Raw genomic sequence first — 15,000 nt, forward strand, 5'->3', positions numbered from 1 at the left:
ACACACACACACACACACACACACACCTCCACAACACAACCATATTGAGCAGATTGGACACTGTTCTGTCCTCCTCTCCCCCATTTTCACTCTTCCTCAATCCCTCCCTCTGCCTTTCTCTCTCTCCTCTCTCTCTCCATCTCCCCCTGTACAACCCTCTCGCAAACCCCCTCTCTATATCCTTCTCTCCATCTCCCCCTGTACAACCCTCTTGCAAACCCTCTCTCTATATCCCTCTCTCTCCATCTCCCCCTGTACAACCCTCTTGCAAACCCCTCTATATATCCTTCTCTCCATCTCGCCCTGTACAACCCTCTCGCAAACCCTCTCTCTATATCCCTCTCTCTCCATCCCCCTCTCCATCCCTCTCTCTCCATCCCTCTCTCTCTCCATCACTCTCTCTCCATCCCTCTCTCTCCATCCCTCTCTCTCTCCATCCCTCTCTCTCTCCATCCCTCCCTCTCCATCCCCCTCTCCATCCCTCTCTCTCCATCCCCCTCTCTCCACCCCCTCTCTCTCCATCCCCCTCTCCATCCCGCTCTCTCCATCCCCCTCTCCATCTCTCTCTCTCCAACGCCCTCTCTCTCCATCCCTCTCTCTCCGTCCCCCACTCCATCCCTATCACTCCATCCCTCTCTCACCATCCCTCTCTCCATCCCTCTCTCTCTCCATCCCTCTCTCCATCCCTCTCTCTCCATCCTCTCTCTCTCCATCCCTCTCTCTCCATCCCTCTCTCTCCATCCCTCTCTCTCTATCCCTTTCTGTCTCCATCCCTCTCTCTCCATCCCTCTATCTCTCCATCCCTCTCTCTCCATCCCTTTCTCTCTCCATCCCTCTCTCTCTATCCCTCTCTCTCCATCTCTCTCTCCATCCCTCTCTCTCCATCCCCTCTCTCTCCCTCCTCTCTCTCCATCCCTCTCTCTCTCCATCCCTCTCTCTCCATCCCCTCTCTCTCCATCCCTCTCTCTCCATCCCTCTCTCTCCATCCCTCTCTCCATCCCCTCTCTCTCCATCCCCCTCTCTCCATCCCCTCTCTCCTCTCTCCCTCCCTCTCTATCCCTCTGGTCTCTCCATCCCTCTCTCTCCATCCTCTCTCTCTCCACCCTCTCTCTCCATCCCTCTCTCTCTCCATCCCTCTCTCTCCATCCCTCTCTCTCTCCATCCCTCTCTCTCCATCCCTCTATCTCTCCATCCCTTTCTCTCTCCATCCCTCTCATATATACACTCCTACTGAGACCACAGCACCAGTAATACCCGCTCCCTATACCACAAACTGATTGGTCCTCCTCCCCTCCCTATACCACACACTGATTGGTCCTCCTCCCCTCCCTATACCACACACTGATTGGTCCTCCTCCCCTCCCTATACCACACACTGATTGGTCCTCCTCCCCTCCCTATACCACACACTGATTGGTCCTCCTCCCCTCCCTATACTATACACTGATTGGTCCTCCTCCCCTCCCTATACTATACACTGATTGGTCCTCCTTCCCTCTCTATACTATACACTGATTGGTCCTCCTCCCCTCCCTATACTATACACTGATTGGTCCTCCTCCCCTCCCTATACTATACACTGATTGGTCCTCCTTCCCTCTCTATACTATACACTGATTGGTCCTCCTCCCCTCCCTATACTATACACTGATTGGTCCTCCTTCCCTCCCTATACTATACACTGATTGGTCCTCCTCCCCTCCCTATACCACACACTGATTGGTCCTCCTCCCCTCCCTATACCACACACTGATTGGTCCTCCTCCCCTCCCTATACCACACACTGATTGGTCCTCCTCCCCTCCCTATACTATACACTGATTGGTCCTCCTCCCCTCCCTATACTATACACTGATTGGTCCTCCTTCCCTCTCTATACTATACACTGATTGGTCCTCCTCCCCTCCCTATACTATACACTGATTGGTCCTCCTCCCCTCCCTATACTATACACTGATTGGTCCTCCTTCCCTCTCTATACTATACACTGATTGGTCCTCCTCCCCTCCCTATACTATACACTGATTGGTCCTCCTCCCCTCTACTCCAAACTGGCTGCTGTGTGCCGTGTGTCCCTTACATCTGTAATATGGTTTATACACACAGGGCTCACTCCCTCATCACCTGGCTATTCTGTGGCTGTGTGTCCCTTACATCTGTAATATGGTTTATACACACAGGGCTCACTCCCTCCTCACCTGGCTATTCTGTGCTGTGTGTCCCTTACATCTGTAATATGGTTTATACACACAGGGCTCACTCCCTCATCACCTGGCTATTCTGTGCTGTGTGTCCCTTACATCTGTAATATGGTTTATACACACAGGGCTCACTCCCTCCTCACCTGGCTATTCTGTGCTGTGTGTCCCTTACATCTGTAATATGGTTTACACACACAGGGCTCACTCCCTCCTCACCTGGCTATTCTGTGGTGTGTGTCCCTTACATCTGTAATATGGTTTATACACACAGGGCTCACTCCCTCCTCACCTGGCTATTCTGTGGTGTGTGTCCCTTACATCTGTAATATGGTTTACACACACAGGGCTCACTCCCTCCTCACCTGGCTATTCTGTGGTGTGTGTCCCTTACATCTGTAATATGGTTTATACACACAGGGCTCACTCCCTCCTCACCTGGCTATTCTGTGGTGTGTGTCCCTTACATCTGTAATATGGTTTACACACACAGGGCTCACTCCTCTCTCACCTGGCTATTCTGTGCTGTGTGTCCCTTACATCTGTAATATGGTTTACACACACAGGGCTCACTCCCTCCTCACCTGTCTATTCTGTGGTGTGTGTCCCTTACATCTGTAATATGGTTTACACACACAGGGCTCACTCCCTCCTCACCTGTCTATTCTGTGGTGTGTGTCCCTTACATCTGTAATATGGTTTATACACACAGGGCTCACTCCCCTCCTCACCTGGCTATTCTGGTGTGTGTCCCTTACATCTGTAATATGGTTTACACACACAGGGCTCACTCCCTCCTCACCTGGCTATTCTGTGGTGTGTGTCCCTTACATCTGTAATATGGTTTATACACACAGGGCTCACTCCCTCCTCACCTGGCTATTCTGTGGTGTGTGTCCCTTACATCTGTAATATGGTTTACACACACAGGGCTCACTCCCTCATCACCTGGCTATTCTGTGCTGTGTGTCCCTTACATCTGTAATATGGTTTATACACACAGGGCTCACTCCCTCCTCACCTGGCTATTCTGTGCTGTGTGTCCCTTACATCTGTAATATGGTTTATACACACAGGGCTCACTCCCTCCTCACCTGGCTATTCTGTGGCGTGTGTCCCTTACATCTGTAATATGGTTTATACACACAGGGCTCATGGTTGTCCCTTACATCTGTAATATACACACACAGGGCTCACTCCCTCATCACCTGGCTATTCTGTGCTGTGTGTCCCTTACATCTGTAATATGGTTTATACACACAGGGCTCACTCCCTCATCACCTGGCTATTCTGTGCTGTGTGTCCCTTACATCTGTAATATGGTTTATACACACAGGGCTCACTCCCTCCTCACCTGGCTATTCTGTGGTGTGTGTCCCTTACATCTGTAATATGGTTTATACACACAGGGCTCACTCCCTCCTCACCTGGCTATTCTGTGCTGTGTGTCCCTTACATCTGTAATATGGTTTATACACACAGGGCTCACTCCCTCCTCACCTGGCTATTCTGTGGTGTGTGTCCCTTACATCTGTAATATGGTTTACACACACAGGGCTCACTCCCTCCTCACCTGGCTATTCTGTGGTGTGTGTCCCTTACATCTGTAATATGGTTTATACACACAGGGCTCACTCCCTCCTCACCTGGCTATTCTGTGCTGTGTGTCCCTTACATCTGTAATATGGTTTATACACACAGGGCTCACTCCCTCCTCACCTGGCTATTCTGTGGTGTGTGTCCGTTGTGTCCATCGTGGTTCCTAGGCGACAGGAAGGAGTCGTCTCTCGTCGTCTCTCTAGTTTTCTCCATCCTCGGGGCGCTGGGGTCACCATCCTCCACGCCGTTGGCCTTCCGCACGCACAGAACCTTCCGGAATAAATCAAGCACATGGGACCGGGAAGACGATGCACTGTGGTGAGCACTGAGGAAAACGGTATTTTATATAAATACAGGACATGTACTAATACATGTCTATTCTATGAAATAACAGATTGTTCTGTGAAGGGGATGGTGCTGCTGGCCATGAAGCACCTCCAGGTCCCCAGGTCTTCCTCGCAAAAGAGCTTTCAAGCCTCAAGTATCTTTTCCTGTTTATATAAAGGTTAAAATAAGGTTGAATAAATAAATATCACCTTTCTGAAGCTCTGTCTGAAGTTGTCTGACAGGAAGCCATAGAGCAGAGGGTTGGCACAGGAGTTAACATAGGACAGGATGACTGGGGAGTAGAGACAAAACTAATGGTCAATGTCTGTCTCAAACTTTTATCCTTCTCTCTCTCTCCCACCTCTCTTTCTCTCTCCCACCTCTCTTTCTCTCTCCCACCTCTCTCTTTCTCACACCTCTCTCTCTGTTTCTCTCTCTCTGTTTCTCTCTCTCTCTCTCTCTCTCTCTCTCTCTCTCTCTCTCTCTCTCTCTCTCTCTCTCTCTCTCTCTCTCTCTCTCTCTCTCTCTCTCTCTCTCTCTCTCTCCTCCTATTTCTCTCGCTCTCCTTCTCTCTCTCTCTCTCTCTCTCTCTCTCTCTCTCCTCTCTCTCTCTCTCTCTCTCTCTCTCTCTCTCTCTCTCTCTCTCTCTCTCTCCCACCTCTCTCTCTCGCTCTTCTTCTCTCTCTCCCACCTCTCTTTCTCTCTCTCTCTCACCTCTCTCTCCCACCTCTTTCTCTTGCTCTCCTTCTCCCTCTCCCACCTGTCTCTCTCTCTCCTTCTCTCTCTCCCACCTCTCTTCTCTCTCTCTCTCTCTCTCTCTCTCTCTCTCTCTCCTCTCTCTCTCTCTCTCTCTCCCACCTCTCCCACCTCTCTCTCCCTCTCGCTCTCCTTCTCTCTCTCCCATCTCTCTTTCTCTCTCTCTCTCACCTCTCTCTCTCTCCCACCTCTTTCTCTCGCTCTCCTTCTCTCTCTCTCACCTGTCTCTCTCTCCTCTCTCTCCCACCTCTCTCTCTCTCTCTCTCCCCCCCCTCTCTCTCTCTCTCTCCCATCCCTCTTTCCCCTTTCCTCCCCCTCTCCTCCCCTTCTTTTCCCTCTCCTCCCCGTCTTTTACCATCTCCTCCCCCTCTCCCCATTTCCTCCCCCTCCTTCCCTCTCTGTCCCTTCTGTTTCCCCTCTCATCCCCATTTCCCCATTCCCCCCCCCCTTTCCCCTCTCCTCCACATCTCCTCCCCCTCTTTCTCCTCCCCTCTCCTCCCCATCTCCTCCCCCTCTTTCCCCTCTCCTCCCCATCTCCTCCCCTCTTTCCCCTCTCCCCTCTCCTCCCCCTCTTTCCCCTCTCCTCCCATCTCCTCCCCCTCTTTCCCCTCTCCTCCCATCTCCTCCCCCTCTTTCCACTCTTTCCCTCTTTTCCCCTCTCCTCCTCTCTACAACCCTCTCCCCCCTTAGGGTTAGAGTGAGTGTAGCCTATTCCCCATAGGGCTCTGGTAAACAGTAGTTTCTTCTGGTACCAGAGAAGAAGTAGACTCCGGCGGTCACGGAGGACTCTGGGATGATGATGATGAGGTTGATGATGTTGATGATGAAGAAGGGGAGCCAGCAGAGGACGAAGACCACCACGATGATCACCACCATACGGGTCACCTTGCGCTCTGACCGCCGGCGCTTGGTGAAGCCCGCCCGCACACCTGAAGACTTCACCTGGAGGGGGAACAAAATGGTGTTGGTTAGAGAAGGGAACGTTGCAGCAGAGTCTCTCTTACATACAAATAGGTCAATATAAAACACACACAGAAAAGAATGGTTGGAATGACAAAACAGAACTAAATAATATTCCGGAATGCTTTCTCACACACCTTGAAGATAATGACCAGACAACCAGCCAGGTCACCCGGGGCACCAGTCAGTATTAGTCCATCCAGGTCTGAGGTGGGGAGATGGTGTGGAAACAGACCACTAGGGGCACCAGTGAGTGCATTCAAGTAGGTTGGGGTTTTGATGGGGTGTTGTTGTAGATGGGTGAAAGCATCTGCCTCTGGTGCAAAGGTTGTTTGTTTTAATCTTTGTTTTAAGCCCAGCCCAAACCTTAACCATTCAGAGTTAATACCCTAACCTTAACCATTCAGAGTTAATACCCTAACCTTAACCATTCAGAGTTAATACCCAAACCTTAACCATTCAGAGTTAATACCCTAACCTTAACCATTCAGAGTTAATACCCTAACCTTAACCATTCAGAGTTAATACCCAAACCTTAACCATTCAGAGTTAATACCCAAACCTTAACCATTCAGAGTTAATACCCTAACCTTAACCATTCAGAGTTAATACCCTAACCTTAACCATTCAGAGTTAATACCCTAACCTTAACCATTCAGAGTTAATACAAACCTTAACCCAGAGTTAAACCATTAACCATTCAGAGTTAATAACCATTCAGAGTTAATACCCAAACCTTAACCATTCAGAGTTAATACCCAAACCTTAACCATTCAGAGTTAATACTAACCTAAACCTTAACCATTCAGAGTTAAAAACCTTAACCATTCAGAGTTAAAACCTTAACCATTCAGAGTTAATACCCTAACCTTAACCATTCAGAGTTAATACCCAAACCTTAACCATTCAGAGTTAATACCCTAACCTTAACCATTCAGAGTTAATACCCTAACCTTAACCATTCAGAGTTAGTACCCTAACCTTAACCATTCAGAGTTAATACCTAACCTTAACCATTCAGAGTTAATGCCTAACCTTAACCATTCAGAGTTAATACCCAAACCTTAACCATTCAGAGTTAATACCCTAACCTTAACCATTCAGAGTTAATACCCTAACCTTAACCATTCAGAGTTAATGCCTAACCTTAACCATTCAGAGTTAATACCCAAACCTTAACCATTCAGAGTTAATACCAAACCTTAACCATTCAGAGTTAATACCCTAACCTTAACCTTAACCATTCAGAGTTAATACCCTAACCTTAACCATTCAGAGTTAATTAACCTTAACCATTCACCTAACCTTAACCATTCAGAGTTAATACCCTAACCTTAACCATTCAGAGTTAATACCTAACCTTAACCATTCAGAGTTAATACCCTAACCTTAACCATTCAGAGTTAATACCTAACCTTAACCATTCAGAGTTAATACCTAACCTTAACCATTCAGAGTTAATACCTAACCTTAACCATTCAGAGTTAATACCCTAACCTTAACCATTCAGAGTTAACCTTAACCATTCAGAGTTAATACCCTAACCTTAACCATTCAGAGAGTTAATAACCTTAACAAACCTTAACCATTCAGAGTTAATACCTAACCTTAACCATTCAGAGTTAATACCCTAACCTTAACCATTCAGAGTTAATAACCATTCAGAGTTAATAAACCTTAACCATTCAGAGTTAATACCCTAACCTTAACCATTCAGAGTTAATACCTAACCTTAACCATTCAGAGTTAATACCTTAACCATTCAGAGTTAAACCTTAACCATTCAGAGTTAATACCCTAACCTTAACCATTCAGAGTTAATACCCTAACCTTAACCATTCAGAGTTAATACCCTAACCTTAACCATTCAGAGTTAATACCCTAACCTTAACCATTCAGAGTTAATACCCAAACCTTAACCATTCAGAGTTAATACCCAAACCTTAACCATTCAGAGTTAATACCCTAACCTTAACCATTCAGAGTTAATACCCAAACCTTAACCATTCAGAGTTAATACCCAAACCTTAACCATTCAGAGTTAATACCCAAACCTTAACCATTCAGAGTTAATACCCTAACCTTAACCATTCAGAGTTAATACCCTAACCTTAACCATTCAGAGTTAATACCCTAACCTTAACCATTCAGAGTTAATACCCTAACCTTAACCATTCAGAGTTAATACCCAAACCTTAACCATTCAGAGTTAATACCCTAACCTTAACCATTCAGAGTTAATACCCTAACCTTAACCATTCAGAGTTAATACCCTAACCTTAACCATTCAGAGTTAATACCCAAACCTTAACCATTCAGAGTTAATACTTAACCATTCAAACCTTAACCATTCAGAGTTAATACCCTAACCTTAACCATTCAGAGTTAATACCCAAACCTTAACCATTCAGAGTTAATACCCAAACCTTAACCATTCAGAGTTAATACCTAACCTTAACCATTCAGAGTTAATACCCAAACCTTAACCATTCAGAGTTAAACCCTAACCTTAACCATTCAGAGTTAATACCTAACCTTAACCATTCAGAGTTAATACCCTAACCTTAACCATTCAGAGTTAATACCCTAACCTTAACCATTCAGAGTTAATACCCTAACCTTAACCATTCAGAGTTAATACCCTAACCTTAACCATTCAGAGTTAATACCCAAACCTTAACCATTCAGAGTTAATACCCTAACCTTAACCATTCAGAGTTAATACCCTAACCTTAACCATTCAGAGTTAATACCCTAACCTTAACCATTCAGAGTTAATACCTAACCTTAACCATTCAGAGTTAATACCCTAACCTTAACCATTCAGAGTTAATACCCTAACCTTAACCATTCAGAGTTAATACCCTAACCTTAACCTTAACCATTCAGAGTTAATACCTAACCTTAACCATTCAGAGTTAATACCTAACCTTAACCCAGAGTTAATAAACCTTAACCATTCAGAGTTAATACCTAACCTTAACCATTCAGAGTTAATACCCTAACCTTAACCATTCAGAGTTAATACCCTAACCTTAACCATTCAGAGTTAATACCCTAACCTTAACCATTCAGTTAATAATAACCATTCAGAGTTAACCTTAACCATTAATACCCTAACCTTAACCATTCAGAGTTAATACCTAACCTTAACCATTCAGAGTTAATACCTAACCTTAACCATTCAGAGTTAATACCCTTAACCTTAACCATTCAGAGTTAATACCCTAACCTTAAACAGTTAATACCTAACCTTAACCATTAACCTAACCTTAACCATTCAGAGTTAATACCCAAACCTTAACCATTCAGAGTTAATACCCTAACCTTAACCATTCAGAGTTAATACCTAACCTTAACCATTCAGAGTTAATACCTAACCTTAACCATTCAGAGTTAATACCTAACCTTAACCATTCAGAGTTAATACCTAACCTTAACCATTCAGAGTTAATACCTAACCTTAACCATTCAGAGTTAATACCTAACCTTAACCATTCAGAGTTAAACCTAAAGAGTTAACCATTAACCAGAGTTAATACCTAACCTTAACCATTCAGAGTTAATACCCTAACCAACCCTTAACCATTCAGAGTTTAAACCTTAACCCTTAACCATTCAGAGTTAATACCCTAACCTTAACCATTCAGAGTTAATACCCTAACCTTAACCATTCAGAGTTAATACCTAACCTTAACCATTCAGAGTTAATACCTAACCTTAACCATTCAGAGTTAATACCTAACCTTAACCATTCAGAGTTAATACCCAAACCTTAACCATTCAGAGTTAATACCCTAACCTTAACCATTCAGAGTTAATACCCAAACCTTAACCATTCAGAGTTAATACCTAACCTTAACCATTCAGAGTTAATACCCTAACCTTAACCATTCAGAGTTAATTAATAACCATTCAGAGTTAAAACCTTAACCATTCAGAGTTAATACCCTAACCTTAACCATTCAGAGTTAATACCCTAACCTTAACCATTCAGAGTTAATACCCAAACCTTAACCATTCAGAGTTAATACCCTAACCTTAACCATTCAGAGTTAATACCCAAACCTTAACCATTCAGAGTTAATACCCTAACCTTAACCATTCAGAGTTAATACCCTAACCTTAACCATTCAGAGTTAATACCCTAACCTTAACCATTCAGAGTTAATACCCTAACCTTAACCATTCAGAGTTAATACCTAACCTTAACCATTCAGAGTTAATACCTAACCTTAACCATTCAGAGTTAATACCCTAACCTTAACCATTCAGAGTTAATACCCAAACCTTAACCATTCAGAGTTAATACTAACCAACCACCAGAGTTAACCAAACCTTAACCATTCAGAGTTAATACCCAAACCTTAACCATTCAGAGTTAACCTTAACCATTCAAACCTTAACCATTCAGAGTTAATACCCAAACCTTAACCATTCAGAGTTAATACCTAACCTTAACCATTCAGAGTTAATAACCCAGAGTTAATAAACCTTAACCATTCAGAGTTAAACCCTAACCTTAACCATTCAGAGTTAATACCCAAACCTTAACCATTCAGAGTTAACCTTAACCATTCAGAGTTAATACCCTAACCTTAACCATTCAGAGTTAATACCCCTAACCTTAACCATTCAGAGTTAATACCCTAACCTTAACCATTCAGAGTTAATAACCATTCAGAGATAATAACCTTAACCATTCAGAGTTAATACCCTAACCTTAACCATTCAGAGTTAATACCCTAACCTTAACCATTCAGAGTTAATACCCAAACCTTAACCATTCAGAGTTAATACCATTCAGAGTTAATAACCTTAACCATTCAGAGTTAATACCCTAACCTTAACCATTCAGAGTTAATACCCTAACCTTAACCATTCAGAGTTAATACCTAACCTTAACCATTCAGAGTTAATACCCAAACCTTAACCATTCAGAGTTAATACCCTAACCTTAACCATTTAATACCATTCAGAACCTTAACCATTCAGAGTTAACCATTCAGAGTTAATACCCTAACCTTAACCATTCAGAGTTAATACCCAAACCTTAACCATTCAGAGTTAATACCCTTAATTCCTTAACCATTAACCAGAGTTAATACCCAAACCTTAACATTCAGAGTTAACCATTCAGAGTTAATATAACCCTTAACCATTCAGAGTTAACCATTCATTCAGTTAATACCCAAACCTTAACCATTCAGAGTTAATACCTAACCTTAACCATTCAGAGTTAATACCCAAACCTTAACCATTCAGAGTTAATACCCTAACCTTAACCATTCAGAGTTAATACCCTAACCTTAACCATTCAGAGTTAATAACCTTAACCCAGAGTTAAACCTAATTAACCATTCAGAGTTAATACCCTAACCTTAACCATTCAGAGTTAATACTAACCATTCAGAGTTAATAAACCTTAACCATTCAGAGTTAATACCCTAACCTTAACCATTCAGAGTTAATTAACCTTAACCATTCAGAGTTAATACCCTAACCTTAACCATTCAGAGTTAATACCCAAACCTAACCTTAACCATTCAGAGTTAATACCCTAACTTAACCATTCAGAGTTAACCATTAACCATTCAGAGTTAATACCCTAACCTTAACCATTCAGAGTTAATACCTAACCTTAACCATTCAGAGTTAATTAACCTTAACCATTCAGAGTTAATACCTAACCTTAACCATTCAGAGTTAACCTTAACCCAGAGTTAATACCTTAACCATTCAGAGTTAATACCTAACCTTAACCATTCAGAGTTAATACCCTAACCTTAACCATTCAGAGTTAATACCCTAACCTTAACCATTCAGAGTTAATACCCTAACCTTAACCATTCAGAGTTAATACCCTAACCTTAACCATTCAGAGTTAATACCTAACCTTAACCATTCAGAGTTAATACCCTAACCTTAACCATTCAGAGTTAATACCCTAACCTTAACCATTCAGAGTTAATACCTAACCTTAACCATTCAGAGTTAATACCTAACCTTAACCATTCAGAGTTAATAACCATTCAGAGTTAATACCCTAACCTTAACCATTCAGAGTTAATACCCTAACCTTAACCATTCAGAGTTAATACCTAACCTTAACCATTCAGAGTTAATTAACCTTAACCATTCAGAGTTAATACCTAACCTTAACCATTCAGAGTTAATACCTAACCTTAACCATTCAGAGTTAATACCTAACCTTAACCATTCAGAGTTAATACCCAAACCTTAACCATTCAGAGTTAATACCTAACCTTAACCATTCAGAGTTAATACCCTAACCTTAACCATTCAGAGTTAATACCCAGAGTTAAACCTTAACCATTCAGAGTTAATTAATACCTAACCTTAACCATTCAGAGTTAATACCCTAACCTTAACCATTCATTCAGAGTTAATACCTAACCTTAACCATTCAGAGTTAATACCCTAACCTTAACCATTCAGAGTTAATACCCTAACCTTAACCATTCAGAGTTAATACCCTAACCTTAACCATTCAGAGTTAATACCTAACCTTAACCATTCAGAGTTAATACCCTAACCTTAACCATTCAGAGTTAATACCTAACCTTAACCATTCAGAGTTAATACCTAACCTTAACCATTCAGAGTTAATTAACCATTCAGAGTTAATACCTAACCTTAACCATTCAGAGTTAATACCCTAACCTTAACCACCAGTTTCTAACCTTAACCATTCAGTTAATACCCTAACCTTAACCATTCAGAGTTAATACCCAAACCTTAACCATTCAGAGTTAATACCTAACCTTAACCATTCAGAGTTAATACCTAACCTTAACCATTCAGAGTTAATACCCAGAGTTAACCTTAACCATTCAGAGTTAATACCTAACCTTAACCATTCAGAGTTAATACCCTAACCTTAACCATTCAGAGTTAATACCCTAACCTTAACCATTCAGAGTTAAACCCAAACCTTAACCATTCAGAGTTAATACCCTAACCTTAACCATTCAGAGTTAATACCCAAACCTTAACCATTCAGACCATTCAGAGTTTAATACCAGAGTTAATACCTAACAAACCTTAACCATTCAGAGTTAATACCCAAACCTTAACCATTCAGAGTTAATACCCAAACCTTAACCATTCAGAGTTAATACCCAAACCTTAACCATACCCAAACCTTAACCATTCAGAGTTAACCATTCAGAGTTAATACCCAAACCTTAACCATTCAGAGTTAATTAATAACCATTCAGAGTTAAACCTTAACCATTCAGAGTTAATACCCAAACCTTAACCATTCAGAGTTAATACCCTAACCTTAACCATTCAGAGTTAATACCCAAACCTTAACCATTCAGAGTTAATACCCTAACCTTAACCATTCAGAGTTAATACCCAAACCTTAACCATTCAGAGTTAATACCCTAACCTTAACCATTCAGAGTTAATACCCTAACCTTAACCATTCAGAGTTAATACCCTAACCTTAACCATTCAGAGTTAATACCCTAACCTTAACCATTCAGAGTTAATACCCAAACCTTAACCATTCAGAGTTAATACCCAAACCTTAACCATTCAGAGTTAATACCCAAACCTTAACCAGAGTTAATACCCAAACCTTAACCATTCAGAGTTAATAACCATTCAGAGTTAAACCAAACCTTAACCATTCAGAGTTAATACCCTAACCTTAACCATTCAGAGTTAATACCCAAACCTTAACCATTCAGAGTTAATACCCTAACCTTAACCATTCAGAGTTAATACCTAACCTTAACCATTCAGAGTTAATACCTAACCTTAACCATTCAGAGTTAATACCTAACCTTAACCATTCAGAGTTAAACCTAACCTTAGTTAATACCCTAACCTTAACCATTCAGAGTTAATGCCTAACCTTAACCATTCAGAGTTAATACCCTAACCTTAACCATTCAGAGTTAATACCCTAACCTTAACCATTCAGAGTTAATACCCTAACCTTAACCATTCAGAGTTAATACCTAACCTTAACCATTCAGAGTTAATACCCAAACCTTAACCATTCAGAGTTAATACCCTAACCTTAACCATTCAGAGTTAATACCCTAACCTTAACCATTCAGAGTTAATACCCTAACCTTAACCATTCAGAGTTAATACCCAAACCTTAACCATTCAGAGTTAATACCTAACCTTAACCATTCAGAGTTAATACCTAACCTTAACCATTCAGAGTTAATACCTAACCTTAACCATTCAGAGTTAATACCTAACCTTAACCATTCAGAGTTAATACCTAACCTTAACCATTCAGAGTTAATACCCAAACCTTAACCATTCAGAGTTAATACCTAACCTAACCCTTAACCATTCAGAGTTAATACCCTAACCTTAACCATTCAGAGTTAATACCTAACCTTAACCATTCAGAGTTAATAACCATTCAGAGTTAATACCTAACCTTAACCATTCAGAGTTAATACCTAACCTTAACCATTCAGAGTTAATACCCTAACCTTAACCATTCAGAGTTAATACCCAGAGTTATACCTAACCTTAACCATTCAGAGTTAATACCTAACCTTAACCATTCAGAGTTAATACCTAACCTTAACCATTCAGAGTTAATACCCTAACCTTAACCATTCAGAGTTAATACCCTAACCTTAACCATTCAGAGTTAATACCCTAACCTTAACCATTCAGAGTTAATACCCTAACCTTAACCATTCAGAGTTAATAATACCTAACCTTAACCATTCAGAGTTAATACCCTAACCTTAACCATTCAGAGTTAATACCCTAACCTTAACCATTCAGAGTTAATATAACCAGAGTTAACCATTCAGAGTTAATACCCTAACCTTAACCATTCAGAGTTAATACCCTAACCTAACCATTCAGAGTTAATACCCTAACCTTAACCATTCAGAGTTAATACCCCCTAACCTTAACCATTCAGAGTTAATACCCTAACCTAACCATTAACCATTCAGAGTTAATACCCTAACCTTAACCATTCAGAGTTAATACCCTAACCTTAACCATTCAGAGTTAATACCCTAACCTTAACCATTCAGAGTTAATTAATAACCATTCAGAGTTAATACCCTAACCTTAACCATTCAGAGTTAATACCTAACCTTAACCATTCAGAGTTAATACCTAACCTTAACCATTCAGAGTT

The 15,000-nt window shown here is 41.5% G+C and overlaps 1 protein-coding gene across 1 annotated transcript in view; it reads right to left on the reverse strand.

Moving 5' to 3' along the window:
• Nucleotides 1–15,000, reverse strand: part of LOC118377159 (somatostatin receptor type 5) — a 17,664-nt gene that overhangs the window by 706 nt on the left and 1,958 nt on the right. Inside the window, exons 3-5 of the mRNA XM_052528818.1 lie at nucleotides 5,633–5,822; nucleotides 4,334–4,416; nucleotides 3,918–4,067 (exon numbers count right to left, since the gene is read on the reverse strand). Coding sequence (XP_052384778.1) covers nucleotides 3,918–4,067; nucleotides 4,334–4,416; nucleotides 5,633–5,822 — 423 coding nt within the window. The remainder of the gene's footprint in view (nucleotides 1–3,917; nucleotides 4,068–4,333; nucleotides 4,417–5,632; nucleotides 5,823–15,000) is intronic.

The sequence above is a fragment of the Oncorhynchus keta genome, chromosome 10 (genome assembly GCF_023373465.1).
Source record: "Oncorhynchus keta strain PuntledgeMale-10-30-2019 chromosome 10, Oket_V2, whole genome shotgun sequence".
NCBI lineage: Eukaryota > Metazoa > Chordata > Actinopteri > Salmoniformes > Salmonidae > Oncorhynchus > Oncorhynchus keta.